At 41.5% G+C, this 19,224-nt stretch overlaps 1 protein-coding gene across 6 annotated transcripts in view; it reads right to left on the reverse strand.

Annotated features, from left to right (window-relative positions):
* MLPH (melanophilin) overlaps positions 1-19,224 on the reverse strand; it is a 120,825-nt gene that overhangs the window by 50,106 nt on the left and 51,495 nt on the right. For 5 of the 6 annotated variants that reach the window (XM_073633635.1, XM_073633636.1, XM_073633637.1 and 2 more), the window contains exons 4-8: positions 12,794-12,921; positions 9,702-9,740; positions 7,537-7,625; positions 5,615-5,740; positions 5,240-5,441 (exon numbers count right to left, since the gene is read on the reverse strand). In XM_073633635.1, the coding sequence (XP_073489736.1) occupies positions 5,240-5,441; positions 5,615-5,740; positions 7,537-7,625; positions 9,702-9,740; positions 12,794-12,921 (584 nt within the window). The remainder of the gene's footprint in view (positions 1-5,239; positions 5,442-5,614; positions 5,741-7,536; positions 7,626-9,701; positions 9,741-12,793; positions 12,922-19,224) is intronic. The other variant, XM_073633639.1, reaches the window with a different exon arrangement.

Below are 19,224 nucleotides of genomic sequence, written 5' to 3' on the forward strand. Positions count from 1 at the left end.
TGCTAGAAGTATGTATGTGTGGTTGTGTTGATAAATGTTTTATTGTTGTTGTAAAGAGTATCCTGATCAATTTTGTTGTATGTATTCAATGACAATAAAGTATATTATTATCGTTACTGGCTCTAAAATCTGCAATGGTCATCTAGGTCTTTTAAATTATGGAAGAGCCCGGGGGCCATCATAAAAAAAAATACAGAATTATGTGTTTGGAAAAAAAAATAAATTTTTTTTTTTTTTCTTTTTACAGAATTCTGAGTTTGAAAGTCAGAATTCCGAGTTTGACAGTCAGAATCGTGAGTTAAAAAAAAAATCTACAGAATTCTGAGATTAAAAGTCAGAATTCTGAGTTTCAAAGTCAGAATTCTGAGATTCAAAGTCAGAATTCTGAGATTCAAAGTCAGAATTCTGAGATTCAAAGTCAGAATTCTGAGTTTCAAAGTCAGAATTCTGAGTTTCAAAGTCAGAATTCTGAGTTTCAAAGTCAGAATTCTGAGTTTCAAAGTCAGAATTCTGAGATTCAAAGTCAGAATTCTGAGATTCAAAGTCAGAATTCTGAGATTCAAAGTCAGAATTCTGAGTTTCAAAGTCAGAATTCTGAGTTTCAAAGTCAGAATTCTGAGTTTCAAAGTCAGAATTCTGAGTTTATAAATATAGTAGTCTCTATTAGGAAGATTTTAGGACCAATGAGCAATAAGGTAGTAACACCCACAGACCATCATTCTGCAGACATACATGTCTTCTGCTCTGTATATGAATATGTAAATCTATCTTAGTTACAGAACACAGTATAGGGAAGCAGACAGTGCTGGGTTCTCTGGTTCCTCTACTGTATTAATGAGTTCCTCGGTTTGCTGTCTTATCCTTCTTCTCTGTCATCTGCTCTAACATAAAGAGCCATGCTGAAAACGTGTGTATTGTGTGTGAGTGGGGGGGGGGGGGGGGGGCAGCTTCCATAGATAGCAGAACACAATGGCCAGCACAGCACAGCTCTGCACCCCAACTTGTAGGACACATTGCACTATTGCCCTTACATGAGGGAATTGTGAATGGCTAGAAGGCAGCAGGACAATGTGCGTCTATGATTATAACAGATTAATCATAGCAATTAATTGTATGGGCTGATAAGGTGTTTCACACACAATTTATCTCATATTAAACATAAAAAGCAACAATCAAGAGTCCTTAAGTGATAGCCTCGTGGTTAGAGTAACAGGCTTATAGTGTTGAAAGTTGTGGGTTCTAATCCAGTTCAGAGCATAGTCTTTAGTTATATATTTTCAATATATTGATTTTATATTAAACATATTTTAAAATATATTATATATATGTATTTTATTTATATATCCAAATTGATTTCAAGGATTATTAACAAAGACATATTGATAAAATTGTTGTATATGCTGACTACTATAAATTAGAGAGTAGGGATTTTTTACAAATCTGTGTATATATTGGGATGATTTTGGTGACATGCGGCCAATTCTCAATTTCAGGAGATTGTTCCTGGAAGCTGCACGATAACCATCATGTCTTATAACTCCGCCCTGAGCTCTGCACTATAATCTGTGTGTACTACAATGTACATGCCCATATCTCCCCTTCACTGATTGGCTGCACTTTATCCCCACTGATGCAGCGCCATTTTCCTCTTAGCTACACCATTGACACAGAGAAATTTTTCCCATCCAGTGACACCACCGATGCAGGGTCATTTTTACCATCTAGTGACATCACCGATGCAGGGTCATTTTTCCCATCCAGTGACATCACCGATGCAGGATAATTTTTCCCATCCAGTGACATCACCGATGCAGGATCATTTTTCCCATCCAATGACAGCACCGATGCAGGGTCATTTTTCCCATCCAATGACAGCACCGATGCAGGGTCATTTTTACCATCCAGTGACATCACCGATGCAGGGTCATTTTTCCCATCCAATGACACCACCGATGTAGGGTCATTTTTACCATCCAGTGACATCACCGATGCAGGGTCATTTTTCCCATCCAGTGACACCACCGATGCAGGGTCATTTTTACCATCCAGTGACATCACCGATGCAGGGTCATTTTTATCCATCCAGTGACACCACCGATGCAGGGTCATTTTTCCCATCCAATGACAGCACCGATGCAGGGTCATTTTTCCCATCCAATGACAGCACCGGTGCAGGGTCATTTTTCCCATCCAATGACAGCACCGGTGCAGGGTCATTTTTCCCATCCAATGACAGCACCGATGAAGGGTCATTTTTCCCATCCAGTGACACCACCGATGCAGGGTCTGCATTGCCATCATATACTGCTGATTGGACAGAACTGCTATTACAAAATACTGTATCTCTCTCTCTCTCTATATTATATATATATAGTATGTAAGACCCCTTTCACACTGAGGGCGTTTTGCAGGCGCTATAGCGTTAAAAATAGCGCCTGCGATCCGCCCTCAAACAGCTGCAGCATTGTCTCCAGTGTGAAAGCCCGAGGAGCTCTGCGCTGGCAGAACGTCAGGAAAAGTCCTGCCAGCAGCTTCTTTGGAGCGATGTGTTTACCGCTCCTCCACTTCTGCTCCCCATTGAAATCAATGGGGCAGCGCTGGGATACCGCCGGCAAAACACCGCTATTGCGGCGCATTGCGGGCGGTTTTAACCCTTTCTCGGCCGCTAGCGGGGGGTAAAAGCGCCCCACTAGCGTCCGAAATGCGCCGCTAATCCGACGGTAAGACGCCAATAAAAATAGCTGCGTTTTACCGCGGACGCTATAGGCAGCTCGGTGTGAAAGGGGTCTTAGAGTTTAAAACTGGAGCACACATAAGGGGCTAACCGTAGTGAAGAAGAAAAATGGCCCTGCATCGGTGGTGTAATTGGATGGAAAAAATGACCCTGCATCGGTGGTGTCACTAGATGGAAACAAAATGACCCTGCATCGGTGGTGTCACTGGATGGATAAAAATGGCCCTGCATCGGTGGTGTCACTGGATGGAAAAAATGACCCTGCATCGGTGGTGTCACTAGATGGAAAAAATGACCCTGCATCGGTGGTGTCGCTAGATGGAAACAAAATGGCCCTGCATTGGTGGTGTCACTGGATGGAAAAAAATGACCCTGCATCGGTGGTGTCACTGGATGGAAAAAATTACCCTGCATCGGTGGTGTCATTGCATTGAAAAAAATGGCCCTGCAATTGGTGGTGTCATTGCATGGAAAAAAATGGCCCTGCATCGGTGGTGTCACTAGATGGAAAAATGACCCTGCATCGGTGGTTGAGTTGTGAGATATGATGGTTATCATGCAGCTTCCAGGGACAATCTCCTGAAATTGAGAATTGGCCCCATGTCACCAAAATCATCCCAATATATACACAGATTTGTAAAAAATCCCTACTCTCTAATTTATAGTAGTCAGCATATACAACAATTTTATCAATATGTCTTTGTTAATATGCCTTGAAATCAATTTGGATATATCAATAAAATACAATTTAAGTCCTCACTAACTAGTATAAAATATGTTTAATATAAGATCAATATATTGAAAATATATATATAATTAAAAAACATGCTCTGAACTGGAAAAAAAACATAACTTTCAACACTATAAGCCTATTACTCTACCTACTATACTATCACTTAAGGGTTCTTAATAGTTTCTTTCTATGTTTTATAAGAGGTCAATTCTCTGTGAAACAACTGTATTAGTCCAGACAAGTGATTGTTTGGATCGATTCGTTATGACCAATCTCCTGAAATTGTGAACTGCCCCCCAGGGGAAACTGAAGATGACACCCTAATGATCCCATCTGATCACCCTGATAATATATACACAGTTTTTTCTTTGAAATCTCTACGCTCTAATTTATAGTAGCCAGCATATACTACAACTTTGTGTACTCAATATATCAGTGTGTCTTTGTTAATATACCTTGAAATCAATTGTGGATATATTGATAAAATACAATTTAAGCCCTCACTATCTCATATTTTAAAATATATATGTATAAAAAAATGCCCTCACCTGGACTAGAACCCACAACTTCACCAATATAAGTCTACTGCTCTAACCACTATGCTATCTCTCAATAATGGTTTGGAGTTGCTTGTATGTTTAATATGAGGTTAATTGTGTATGAAGCACCTCTATTAGTCCAAACAAGTAATTGCTATGATCAATCCATCATGACCATAGACACACATTGTCCTGCTGCTTTCTAGCCATTCACAATTCCCTCATGTAAGGGCAATAGTGCAATGTGTCCTACAAGTTGGGGTGCAGAGCTGTGCTGTGCTGGCCATTGTGTTCTGTTATCTATGGAAGCTGTGTCCCCCACATCTCACACACGATACACATGTTTTCAGCATGGCTCTTTATGTTGGAGCAGATGACAGAGAAGGATAAGACAGCAGAGGAACCAGAGAACCCAGCACTGTCTGCTTCCCTATACTGCATGCTGTAACTAAGATAGATTTACATATCCATATACAGAGCAGAAGACATGTATGTCTGCAGAATGATGGTCTGTGGGTGTTACTACATTATTGCTCATTGGTCCTAAAATCTTCCTATAGACTACTATATTTATAAACTCAGAATTCTGACTTAGAATCTCAGAATTCTCACTTTTAATCTCAGAATTCTGACTTTGAAACTCAGAATTCTGACTTTGAAACTCAGAATTCTGACTTTGAAACTCAGAATTCTGACTTTGAAACTCAGAATTCTGACTTTGAAACTCAGAATTCTGACTTTGAAACTCAGAATTCTGACTTTGAAACTCAGAATTCTGACTTTGAATCTCAGAATTCTGACTTTGAATCTCAGAATTCTGACTTTGAAACTCAGAATTCTGACTTTGAAACTCAGAATTCTGACTTTGAAACTCAGAATTCTGACTTTGAAACTCAGAATTCTGACTTTGAAACTCAGAATTCTGACTTTGAAACTCAGAATTCTGACTTTGAAACTCAGAATTCTGTAGAAAATTTTTTTTTTTAACTTACAATTCTGAATTTCAATCTCAGAATTCTGAGTTTCAAAGTCAGAATTCTGTTTTTTTTTTATAATGGCCCCAGGGCTCTTCCATATTAAATAGGAATTAATGCCGGGTGGAAACGTAAAATTAGCACTAAAAATATACTACAGTCCTTTTTTATCTATTTTTCACATTGCTAAATAATTATAGCAGAACAGTTTCACAAATATTTTATTTGAAGTCTAGGATTGCAGAGTTTTGCAACTTACTGGACCTCCGAATGTTCTCAAGACTACGGCGTCGGGAGTTGACTGTCAGACGGACTTCAGTACTAAACTCTTGCTCTGGATTAGCCATAGTTTGTCCCTGATCCTGAAGTAGCTGGTGGAATACAGAAGCCAGTTCTGCCTCTGCAATGAGAGACTCTTTCCGAGCTACGTCTTTACCAGAGCTGGTGAACTCAGAAAATGACTGTATAATACAGAATAGATAAATATAGTTACTTCCAACAACCAAGACTCTGATTACTGTGTATGTACTGTATATATTCAACCAACCAAGAGAATAAAGTCTACTGACCACCATAACAATCATAGTGAGAAATTGAGAAGTTAATCAGTGACAGATCCAAAACACAGAAATACCTGGAAGACATCTTGATCTAGAGAAGGAGACAGCTGCACTGACTGTCTGCGAGACTGGGCTGAATACTCAGAGTCATTTTCAAAGTCATACGGATGGACAGAGAGTAGGCGCTTGGTCTTGCGCATCTTAAGGAGATAAAAGCGTTAGAAAGTGAAGTAATTGGAAGATGTGAGAAAACAATTTGGAAAGTTTGCCAAAAAAGATGCAGAGGTGCATTTCTTTAACCTCTTGGCACCGACTCCTCCAGACCCTTTAAGAGGTTTATGATGCTGGGAGGCAGGGCATGGCTTAAGATCACGTGACTGCCGTGATTGGCTGTCAGTCACGTGGTCCGGAAACTCCCAATCACAATTCCCAATTGGGAGCTTTCGGTTAGTTGACAGTAACTGTGCTGGGAGCGTGCGGCACGCACGCTCTCAGCACAAGTGCATAGGCAGATATTATCGCAAAAATGCGCCCCCCTGGCCGAGAGGCCACATATTTGCATACAGACGGCGCCAAGGGGTTAAGCATACTTTTAGCCATGAATACACATCAGTCTGGAATAAAAAGGGGAAGCCTATACAATATTTTTCACTTTTAGGCTAGGTTCACACTACTGCGGCTGCAATTTGATCTGTTTTTGACATGATTTTTTAATAAGTTTTTGCTGTAATTTTCATGGCTCTGCTTTTTTGGTTTTGGCCAATGATAAGCATATCTGCTGTGACATAAATGAAAGGAGTCCCCTTAATTTTTACTTACTTCTTTGTTTATATTGTGTGGTGGTTAAGCACTTATGTTCTCTCATTACAGCTGTTGTTACAGCTACTTCTGCAGTCTTGATTGATAAAGAGGAGGAAGTGTAGGTACTGGATCTATCCAGTAATTGAAAATAGGCAAAAGAGAGGACAGTTCTAGGTCATATATAATGACCTCTATGCATAGCTCCCAACTGTCCCTGTTTTCGAGGGACTGTCCCTGATTTGGAGGAATGTCCCTCTGTCCTTCATTCCTCCTCATTTGTCTCTCATTTTGGTCTGATCTATATAGTTTTATATAAAATGCACTTTTTATCTATCAAAAAGTGTTTCCCATCGCTGAACCTTTCATCTGATTTCTAAATTGCTGCATTTGTAAATTCCAAAAACCAATAGGTAGGAATATTAGTGGTAAAAAAAGCACTTATGGGTTTAACCAATCTTGTTTTTTTGTACAATTCTCCTTTAAGGGGGCGTGGCAGGGGGTGTGTCCTATGCCTGCATAATTTTGCTGATAGGTGTCCCTCATTCCCATCTCAAAAAGTTGGGAGGTATGTCTATGCACATGGGGAAAAGTTCTTCAAACACAAACACATCAAACCAAACCACATGTGGCTGCATTTTTGCATTATAGTCTATGGGGCCAAAATCATGCTGAAATCTCACCAAAGTGGTATAGGACCCTTTTCCAAAATTGCACCACACTGTACTGCATTGATGTAAATGGGCACCATTGGAAATGTGATTTCCATTGTCATGCGATTCTGTGCGACTCAGGTCACATCTAAAATTGCAAATTGCGCAAGTGTGAACAAGGCCTTAATGTTCTCTACTCTGAAGACTGATAGCTGTTGTAGGTTGTCTATTAATATATTTTTCTTCTAAATTTTCAAAATGTCAGTGCATCATATCTCACTTATTACTAGTTAAGGTTAGGGTCTCCTTCTGCCATTTCTGTTTTTTTTCTTGTTTTGGTGGCTTTTATCTCAAGGTTACGTTCCATGTGAGCTTAAAGGCCAATACAGTAAAGTTACCAATGCATCTTTTTTGTAATTCCAATAATAATATTCATTTTATATGAATTGCAAATCAGTGCTTGATCATGGATAAATCATCAGTCCATATTGTGAGCTGATGCAGACACAAGCCAATATAAATGAATGCTCTGGTTGTGTAATTACCATACTGTAGCGCTGAGCTTCTGCATTGTCCACCATGTCCTCATCATCATCGGCAAACATCCCAGCCCTTGCCTGACGCAGGTATTCTCCTAACAGGGAGCAGAACAGCAAAATGTCAGCAGTAAAGGTGCTAACAAAACTTTCAACTGACACGTTCCTATGCCCTGTGCCATATCCTATCTATCTATCTATCTATCTATCTATCTATCTATCTATCTATCTATCTATCTATCTATCTATCTATCTATCTATCTATCTATCTATCTATCTATCTATCTATCTATCTATCTATCTATCTTATCCCACTAGCTTTGCAACCTTTGCTGCATAAGTGAGAGCTATTAGTAACGTTACTGTAACATTAGCAGCATTACTGGTGGCTCTCATAGCTATATGTACCACCTACTTGCACTACAGCAGATAAGCCCATTTGTTGGCTGAAATGGCTGGCGAGGGAGGACCCATGCAGTGTTATGTTTACAAGCACCTGAGTCAATAAAGTATTTGGATGAAGCCCAGGACAAGCAGAATGTGGCTGCTTACTTTCAAGCGTACATACTGCTGCCATTAACACGTTAACTTGATTCTATGCATAGCATCTCCTCTTGGGTCTCTCATTTGGTTCCCATTATTTATACCCCACATTTCTGTAGCACCCCCCTGACCCCTGTAGGCGTGATGGTACCCCCAGAGACATGGCGGGCTGACATTTACACCAGGGGTAGATTACTTAAAGTATAACTAAAGGCAAAGCATTTTTTTAGTTTTGGATAGAGTGGAGAGGGATTAGAACAATTGTCAGTTTTTATTGCTGTATGTGCCCCCCGTTTATTCACCCTCTCTATTTGTCTTGTTTACCATTGTCATTGAAAGTGGAAGTAAAAGAAAATCCCCCATTTTGGGTTTTCCCCAGAAAGGTAATAGAGGGGAAATCTCTCAATCGGGACAGTTCTGGTGACCTGGGGGTCCCCAAGGAATTCCCTTAATTTGCAGGGATTTCCTCTCACTTCCTGTTTGGCTAAGAGACAGAAAGTGAAGGGAAAGCTCTCCAAAAAAAAATCTGGCAGGTGTTATAATGCTCCCTTCCTCTACCCACAATAAAAATTTATGTTATGTTATGCTTACAGTTCTACTTTAAGCATAGTGGGACATAAAGACAGGTGGGCATCTGTCACTTTAGGGTACAAACAAAAAGGAGTTTATTGACTCTCACTCAAAACTCCTGGGAGAGAGGGATAGGGAGTTCAGAATACCCGTTACTGACCTGCAGACTCAATAGCACAAAAAGAAGAGACACCAGTACAAAAAAAAGAGCATTTAAGCTGGTTCCAGCAATTTATGCTTTCTTAATATCAGCCATTTCCATTAGCGACCAAATCTTTCCTTGTAGCAGCAGAAGGCTCAATGATCCCATCTTGATGCTTTCTCAGGCTCTCCACAAGTTCCTCACCTAGGACCTCATGTTACAGAGTGAGCTTGGGTACATCCTAGACATCATCTCTTCCTCTCCTGTCCTCAGCCAGGCTCTCAGACCACAGAGCCTCATGCACCAGGATACACAGGACAGGCAGACTTCTTCTGCTCATGTACAGGCCTCAGGCTTCAGGCCTAATCACTCAGCTGCTCCACTCCACTCGCCAAATATATACACTGTACTCTCTGGACATAAACCTCCTACTGGTTGGCTAGGGGAAGTATGAATATTCATAAATCATTTTTACTATAGTTTCTCATACTAATACCAGAAGTACCAAAGACACCTACTGGCATAAGGGAGAAACCACAGCTCCTCTGAATTTAAGGGACATCCCAAATGAACAAGTAAACTTTAAATCAGCTAGGTTGTCTACCACCTAGGAGAACTAAATTGGACTAGTAGCCCCTGTTTAGGACAGGGTGGCTATACTTCCACAAGCTCTATCGTCAAGTAAAGGCACTGCTCTCTATGTTTTTGCCCATGGAGTCCACAAGAGTGAACACTTCTGGTCTTTGGTGTTAATGACAATGCTTTTCGAAGTGGCAGATATATTCTTGTTGCTGTTTATTTTTTTAGTGGATGAGCTCAAATTTATCAGGACTTCTTCCTGTGTGATACTAATACATTGCAGTGGACAGCAGTGGGTATCACTAGACAGATATTCTGGTGTCTGTAGAGGAATACTCACTGTTAATGTCAGGTAGGCTGTAAACTCTGTCCTGAAGACCTAGAAAGATATATTTATATATAGACTTACGTAGTTGAAATGTCAAGAATGATAAGAAAAATTATATTAAATTAGTTCAGTAGCAAAAGACAGTGCTAAAAGTGATAACTATTATACACAGTTTAATACTTTTTTTTTTTGTAAACCGGAAAATACATTACAATACATAATAAAATGCCAAAAAAACTGGAATAGGCTTATAAGTATTTATACAGTACAAACAAGTTGATACATGTGCCGCATACATTCTTATTCCAAGAGGAACAATCAGCACTTCTGATTATATTGAAACCAGCACCAGAGCAATAGATCAAGAGATACTCACCAGATCTCTAGATCTGAAATAGAAACAGAGGAAAATCGTGTTGTAGGAGGCCATCTTGGTCGACACCCCTGTGTACACACTCTGTCCTACTACATGAATCCAGTCAAGGCGGCTTTTGAGTTTTTCCAAGATCCATACATATATTATGCTACTCTGAGGTTCATATGTGCCTGAAATCAATATACTGCTTTCAGTTGTGTTCTATATTATGAGACAGCGCTATAGAACCCTATAGGAAGCTAAGTTTGCATCTGGGATGGGTGGACAAGCAAATAGTGGGAAAAAAGGATAAGGACACTTTGTTTAACTGCTTCAGCCCCGGAAGATTTTACCCCCTTCCTGACCAGAGCACTTTCTCCGATTTGGCACTGCGTCGCTTTAACTGACAATTGCGCCTCTCCGTGAGGCGATCGCGGGTATCCCCGCGACGATCGAGTCCGCGGGACCCGCGACTCGACTCACCGAGCTCCCTACCGGCGCTTGCGCGCCGCCGATGGCACGGCAGAAAATTTAAAGGGACATACCTGTACACCCATTTGCCCAGCCGTGCCATTCTGCCAAAGTACATTGGCGTGCATCAGTCGGGAAGTGGTTAAATGTGCACTTATCCTTATAGGAATATGTGACAAGTGGACAGATTGAGCATAATGGAGATTTAAACAAGATGGGCTCTTACATTTACATTGTTTGTACAGCGTTCCGGGGGTTAAAAAATATGGCTTACAAATAAAAATAATGCTTCCCCTTCCCTTCATCTCTTCCGTTCCCCTCAAAGAAAATTTTGTACAACTGTTAGTTTTTTTTTTTACATATATTATATACAGCTCTATATACAAGTTGGGAGTTTCTTAAATCTCTTGTTTTAATCTGGATGGACAAAAATGTGATATGGTTTTACTTATCTAGAAGTGGTGGTTGAGAAAACTGTATTCACCTTTTTAGCCAAGACATTAGCTGAGAGTCAGAATGATGACATTTCTTGAGAAGATGTGCAACTCCTGTGTCTGGAAAATACTTTTTCCTTCATGCAGGGTATCGTAAACCACATTCCAGTACTGATAACTTATTTACAACATACATATTTTGACTAATTTTTAGGCCTCATGCACACTGGACGTATTTGGACGTTTTTACAGCAGCTGTTTTTGGCTGTAGACGTTTTTTTCTACAGTCATTAAACTCTCTATCATGTTATCCTATGTGTCCATGCACACATAGGCTGTTATCAGCAGTTTTGGGCAGTGGCGTTTTTGAGTAGTTAAAAAACGCTAGTGGGTTCTGAGAGACGTTTTTCAGCTGTAAAAACGTTCTAACACTGATAATCGCTGATAAACGTCGATAAACGCTCAAAAACGTCGCTCACCAGCATTTAACGTTTTTGATCCATTGAAAAAAAAAATTGTTTTCTTCTTTAAAATAAACGCTAACGCGGAAAAACGCTAAAAATGCTAATAAATGCTAAAACCGCTATTGCAAAAATGTTGAAAAAAGTTGCAAAGCTACTGACGTTTTTATAACGTTATTTTAACATCCAGTGTGCATGAGGCAAGGCGTTGAGGAATAAGAATGAATAGGTTCTTGCCTGTCATACAGAAAACTGCCTTAGGCATAGGGAAAATGCAGGTCCTTTTATTCGTAAGGGGCAGAAAATAAGTTTGACTTTGCTCCTTGCATTGTAAACATCAAACAAGGCAATAACTGCAGGAATATCTGCACTTTTTAAAGAAAAACTGCAGTCTGCTCACATAATTTGTAATAAAAACTTCTTTGTCATTCTGAAGCTTCCCTCCAATCACTTTGCATAATATTTTATATATACTGTGATTCTGTACTTGCCAAATATGCTGCAGAAATCTCTCTCTGGCTGCAACCATTTTAATGTGGGCAGCTGTGGCTGCTGCCTGTTCACTTACTGGATTTAGACAGACACCCAGAGGCACACCTCCAGCTCTGCAGCTTTCATTCGCCCTCTTATGACTCATCCCCCCTCCCTTCCTGGCAAACTTTTAGGAGAGTGAGAGAGAGAGCTGTGCATGATGTCATAAGCTTAGGCTTTTTACCAGACAAGAAGCAGGAAGTGGGCTGTATAAGGTATTTACTGGCCGAAAAAAAAAATGTTTTACTATCCAAAGTTAAAACAACAAGGGCAGCAGATTTAAAGGGGTTGTAAACCTTCATGTTTTTTCACCTTAATGCATCCTATGCATTAAGGTGAAAAAACACCTGTCGGTGACTGGCCCCCCAGCCCCCCCCCCCGTTTTACTTACCTGAACCCTCTAACATGACCTGGCGGGGATGCGCTGTATCTCTGCCCGGGGGTTCTTGGCTCTTGATTGGATAGATTGATTAGATTGATAGCAGCGCAGCCATTGGCTCCCACTGCTGTCAATCAAATCTAATGCCGCGAGCGCCAGGGGGGCGGGCCGAGTTCCTGCATTCGGCCTCTACGGACGTCGAATGCTGGACTCAGGAGCGCGCCAGCAAGGTAATCCTCTCGGGGAAGCGCTTCTCAGAGGGGGTTATCAGATGTGGGGAGGAGCCACGAGAGCCTCCGGGGGACTCCAGAAGAGCAGGTCCGGGGCCACCCTGTGCAAAACGAGCTGCACAGTGGAAGTAAGTATGATATGTTTGTTATTTTTAAAAAAATTAAAATTTACCTTTACAATCACTTTAATAGATGGAAAGTGGAAAAAATTGCTAAAGGTCCGCTTTTAACTTTCAATCTTACCTGATCCTCCTTTTGGATCAGACTGTTGCCTCAAGTATAATGAGCGCATTACCTTGGCACTGCCAAAGCGTTTGAAGCGTGAACGGACATGGTCATAATACCATTCATGGGACCCGATCTTCACCATCCTGCAAAATATCAAGGAGCCTTTAGACAATACATTTAAAAGAAAAAATACATGCAGTGCGTTAACAAACTCCTCCTGAGGCTGTTTACACATATAGAAACCGCAGCGTATTGCAGTTGTAGAAACAGACACAGGAGTTATTTTGATTCTATAATACTGAACCCAACTCCTCTCTCTGTATCTATATTGCAGCAGGAACTGCTCCTCTAGACAAAAAAACATTGGGGTGCAGATTCTGAGCAAAGGAGCCAAACAGGAAAGAAAAGGAGGTTGAAGTCTTACCTAAGAAACACCAACAGACTCTAATCTAACCACACTCACAGCTATAGAAATGATTCAATGTTGATTTGCTTGTGAAGCGTATTTATTAACAAAAAACTTAGTGTGAAGAAGGTATTATCCAGACAGTGCACACTGGGGGTTATTCACCAAAGGCAAATCCACTTTGCACTATAAGTGCACTTGGAAGTGCAGTCACTGTAGATCTGAGGGCAAGATCTGAAATGAGGGGAAGCTCTGCTGATTTTATCATCCAATCATGTACAAGCTAAAATGCTGTTTTTAATTTTCTTTGCATGTCCCCCTCAGATCTACAGCGACTGCACTTTCAAGTGCACTTGTAGTGCAAAGTGATTTTGCCTTTGGTAAATCAACCCCAAAATCTTATTGAAAACCATATGGAGATCAAAGAATAGTCAGAACTTACGCTTCGTTTCATCATCGGTAAACTTTTACTCACTTGATGTGATTCTTTCATGAGAATTGCTTATTTTAGAACAGGAAGAACTGGATAGACTGCATGCAGAGGTCTTGGGGTCCTAATAACAAAAGCCATTCCAAAAGTCTCTTAACTAGAGAGATGTATCATATTTCTGTGCTGTAATGGATTACGTACTCTGATTTTCTGCAAAGTGTGTGTTTTCTTTTATTATAATAAGCTACATGTTACAGTATATAGAGAGGTCATATAGGGTGAAGTGATGTTTATTGGACTGTAACTAGGTGGAGGTATTTATTTTTCACAAAAGCTGATCATTCTGTAATGAATTAATCATCCATACAACATACACTCCCCGGCCACTTTATTACATACACCTGTTCAATTGCTTGGTAACACAAATTGCTAATCAGCCAATTACATGGCAGCCAAGGCAATGCATTTAGGCATCTAGATGTGGTGAAGAGAACTTGCTAAAGTCCAAACCGAGCATCAAAATGGGGAAGAAAGGGGATTTAAGCAACTTTGAGCGTGGTATGGTTGTTGGTGCCAGATGGACTGGTCTGAGTATTTCAAAAACTGCTGATCTACTGGGATTTTCACGCACAACCATCTCGAAGGTTTACAGAGAATGATCCGAAAAAAGTCCAGTGAGTGGCAGTTGTGTGGACGAAAATGCCTTGCTGATGTCAGAGGTCAGAGGAGAATGGGCAGACTGGTTTGAGATGATAGAAAGGCAACAGTAACTTAAATAACCACTTGTTACAACCAAGGTATGCAGAATACAATCCCTCAATGCACAACACATTGAACCTTGAAGCAGATGGGCTACAGCAGCAGGGGACCACACCAGCTGCCCCACCTGTCAGCTAAGAACAGGAAACTAAGGTACAATTCGCACAGGCTCACCAATTGAACAATAGAAGACTGCAAAAATGTTGCCTGGTCTGATGAGCTGCGACATTCAGATGGTAGGGTCAGAATTCAGCGTAAACAACATGAAAGCATGGATCCATCCTGTCTTGTATCAATGGTTCAGGCTGGTGGTGTAATAGTATACTGGTGTGGGGGATATTTTCTTGGCACACTTTGGGTACCAGTTGAGCCTCATTCAAACCTCACAGCCTACCTGAGGAATGTTTCCAACACCTTGTTGAATCTAAGCCATGAATAATTGAGGCAGTTCTAAAGGCAAAAGGGAGTCCAACCTGGTCCTAGCAAGGTGTACCTAATAAAGTGGCCGGTGAGTGTATACATCCATTGTTCAGCACACTTACATACATATCAGTTAGTACTGCCAGGGCAGAGAGTGGGGGCGGAAGATGTAACCCTGTACTGACTACACCTTACTGCAGGAGGGGGTCAGGCGGCCCTTTAAAAGGCTACATGAACCCTCATGTTGTTAAACCTTTGTTAACTATGACATATACTGTAATATTAAACCACCCCTAAAGATGAGCTCTGTTCCAGGACGTGGGGATAAAATACTAATATGCTCAATTACTAATAAACATTACACTATCTAATCTATTACAGTGTATACATCTGTTTCCTCTCTGTTGTACCCTACCCAGGATTACATCTATAATCCATTCAAAGTGCTTATTTCATTCTTGTGGGGTGCTTTTCTGCAGTTAAAAGCTGCTGTTATTGCTGGCAAAACATTTTTGAGACTTCATAAGGAAAAGTAGCCCATCTCCAGCCAAGTCTATTTTTTGTTTAGGTAGACTTAGAAAAAGTAAAAACCTTTGTTAAAAATACTACTGCTGACTATGCTCCTATTGGGGAGATTTCCCCTCACTTCCTGTCTTGTTGACAACAGGACAAGAAATAAGGTGAGGTGGTTCCTGAGACAGGAAGTCAGATACAGTAATTCATAATAATCATTGATGGGATTAAGATATTTTTTGAGGGATGGTTCACACCTGAATCGCACAGGAACGCGCTTTGTGTTTCTGTGCGATTCCTTTGAATAATTCCTTTAAACAGGATGAAATTGCACCAAAAGTGCACTACTCTACAAAACACGCTGCATCTAATCACAAACCTGTGTTTGGGGAATTGTTAGGATTACATAGCTCCCAACTGTCCCCGATTTCGAGGGACTGTCCCTGATTTGGAGCAATGTCCCTCTGTCCCTCATTCCTCCTCATTTGTCCCTCATTTTGGTCTGATCTATATAGTTGTGTATAAAATGCACTTTTTATCTTTCAATTCCCATCCCATCATCCCATTTCTAAATTGCTGCATTTGTAAATTTTAAAAGCCAATATAAAGACATAGTAGTGGTAAAAAAAAAAAAAAAAAAAAAAAACGCATTTGTGGATTTAATGAACCTTTTTTTGGGTTAATTCTCTTTAGGGGGCGTGTCCTATGCCTACATAGGTTTGCTAGTAGGTGTCCCTCATTCCCATCTCAAAATGTTGGGAGGTATGGGATTATACTGACACCTGCAAAAGATCACACACCCAGTGCATTTTGAACATGGCACAGGAAATGATCACGGAACTCGTTTCCCGCACTGCATTCTGCATTTGAGCCCTTAATTGAGTTGTTGAAAAATTGATTTCCCACTTTCCCTTTTTGCTTTGTTTGTTGTTATACATGAAGTAGATGTTATATAAAACAGATTGGGTAAAAATACAGTACAGTTTCTCAGTCTATAATATTGACCGGAAAGGGGTTCTAACCCTTCTCTATGTAGCGTTCACTACCGCAGGAGCCTGCAGTTTAAGGTCCCTAGGGACTTTTCCCATAGTTGCACTGGCAGTCAAGCACACAGTCACAGTCACTCATTTGGCTCAATAAACAGTCTAGGGCTGGGGTCAGCAACCAGAAGATTGCGATCTACCAGTAGAACACGGGCAGGTGACTGGTAGATCTCGGTCTGGGCTTGATGACCCATCATCCCAGAGCATAAAACAGAGTGCAATACAGAGGGACTTCTTGTAAAGTTGGAGCTGTAATGTAGAGTGCAAGAGCCGCCTAAGCCGATGCCTCCTCTGTAGTGCTGGATCCTGTCCCATGCGGAGTGATACCAACTGCACTCCACCTCTAATCCCGGCTAGCTGTCTCCAGAGTGGTGCCAGCAGCAGGAATGAAGAGATCTTCAGATCAGTGAAACAATACACTGGGCATAATAGTACAAGGTCGCTTTCACACTGATGTGCTGCAGTTTACCCACACCGCGGGTGCAGTGCAGGGTACCTGATGCTTTCCTTGATGCACTTTCTGAATGCAGGAGTTTGGTGCGCTTTCAGTAAGTACACCACACCGCATCTGCAGGATTTAACAGAAGTCTATGGCAAAGCGCAGCTAATTCAGGACAGTCACAGATGCACTGCGCTGCACCCACGGTGCAGGTAAACCATAGGACATCAGTGTGAAAGTAGCCTTATTGCAGAACTTGAACTTGGATAGGAGTAGGGTAACTGTAAAATACTTCACTAACTTCAGCCGCAACTTGAGAATACTAATCTTCTTCTTTACCACTGCAATACAGAACACTTTCATTCTTCCTGCCCAGACCAATTTTTAGCTTTCAGCGCTGTTGCACTTTGAATGACAATTGCGCAGTCATGCAACACTGTACTTACATTCATTTTTTATTATTTTTTTTCCCACACAAATATAACTTTCTTTTGGTGGTATTTAATCACCACAACTGATGGGTAGTGATAAGGCTGCACTAATATGTACTAATGAGGAAGCACTGATGAGGCTGCATTAATGAGGCGGCACTGATGGGAACTGATGAGGTGGCACTGATGAGGGGGCACTGACGAGGCTGCACTGATGAGGCAGCACTGATGGGCACTGATAGGTGACACTGATGGGCTGCACTGATAGGCTGCACTGATGGGCACTTTTGGGGCTGCACTGATAATCAGGGCACTAAGATCAGTGCCATGATTATCAGTGTAAATGTCCCCTATCACACTTGCCGGTTCACCATTCCCCGCGCTGTGACAGCGCGTGAGGAAAAGAATGCCGATAACCTGCACGTTTGTTTACATGGGGTCAGCTGTGATTGGGCATAGCTGATCACATAGTAAAGGGCTGCTGTGATTGGGGCATGGGAGGCATGTTCTGGGAGGACGACCATGGAGGCCTTACCAGAACAACAGAGCGGCGCGGTAGCCGTCTTTTGGCTATGGTGCGGTATTGAAGTGGTTAAATACAAAATACTTTATTAATCCTAAAGGGAGATTGGAAATTTGTTTAAATATTCTGAGCAGCATCCTTGCAAAAGCAATTAGTGGACTGAGCTGTACCGGGATACAAGGCACAATGTCTCCTTTGAGTATTGCTGACTCTAGCACACGAGGGATAGCAGCAGCACACAGTCTCAGGGATCTCTCACTCCAGTCTGTACTCACTAATGTCTTTGGATAATTGGATGCCTCCTTCCAATATTTTCCAGACACCTTCCCCAGTGATATCAGTCCAGATCCCCAGATATAAAGTCCCATAGTCAGCAACTTTCAGCAGAATAGACTCCCCAACTGGCTTAGCTGAGATCTTGATGAACAGAAGACACATGGCAAGCCTGCACAGGTGAGCAGTAGCCCTTTAGTCTGGGATCTCCTCCTCTAGGACAAGAACCCCTCTGCTCCAGGTCTCAGAGTATTTATGCTCTCTCCCAGCCACCATCTGGGTACCTCTCCTCAGGGATTGGCAAGGGCTGCATAAATATTCAGCTGTTAATCTGGCTCTCTCAGCCCACTACCTTCAAGAACCTTTCCAGACTAAGGCTGGGTTCACATATGAGCATGCAGTGGCTCACAGCGTCCTCGTTCACCGTTTCAGGTCCAATTTCAGCCTGAATTTTGGGCTGAATTCGGACCTGAAACGGACCAAAAGACGCACAGGGTTCCTCTGCAAATCACACCGGCGCTGCTGCGGGGATATGTGAACCGGCTCCATAGATCGCCGGTCACATTCTCTTGCATCCAATTCACATTAGTTTGAACCCAGCCAGACAGGTAAGCAGTCAACCCTGCAGCCAATGAAACAATAGAACCAACCAAAGCAATCACACGCGGCTCAACTGGTTACAGTGAGCCAGTAAATACATTTACCTAACCTAGCACCAATTTAAAACCTGTCGTGTTACAGTCTGTGGCACCACTTGTCCTGACAGGAAGGCAGGGGAAATCTCCACAGTGGGGGGCACAGGTGAAAAAATAAAAAACTCCCACATGGGTTTTTCGCCTCCCTCAGTCTCTTAAAAACTACAAGAAAGGGACCCCATGTATTTGGTTTTAAGTTACCCATAGACATGAGATGAATGATCCTATTAATTGGGTAATGGCCTCATAACTGGGAAACTGTCTGCTTCCAGCTGCTGTTGTTGGGATTAAAACAGGCAAGACCTAATCCCTATTGATTCCTTCTGAGATAAGCAGTACCAACAGCTTCTGCAACCACATACTGTATCTCAGCTCCCTCTCCGTTTAGTTAAGCCATATGTGCATGTTTGTGATTTCACGAGGTAATGGTTCCCAAGGGTGGTCAGGCTCAGAGAACGATTGACTTTTAATGTAGAACTATGACCTCCCATTAAGAAAATGTGCTGGAGCACTT

This window comes from Aquarana catesbeiana, linkage group LG06 (assembly GCF_042186555.1).
Source record: "Aquarana catesbeiana isolate 2022-GZ linkage group LG06, ASM4218655v1, whole genome shotgun sequence".
Classification (NCBI taxonomy): domain Eukaryota; kingdom Metazoa; phylum Chordata; class Amphibia; order Anura; family Ranidae; genus Aquarana; species Aquarana catesbeiana.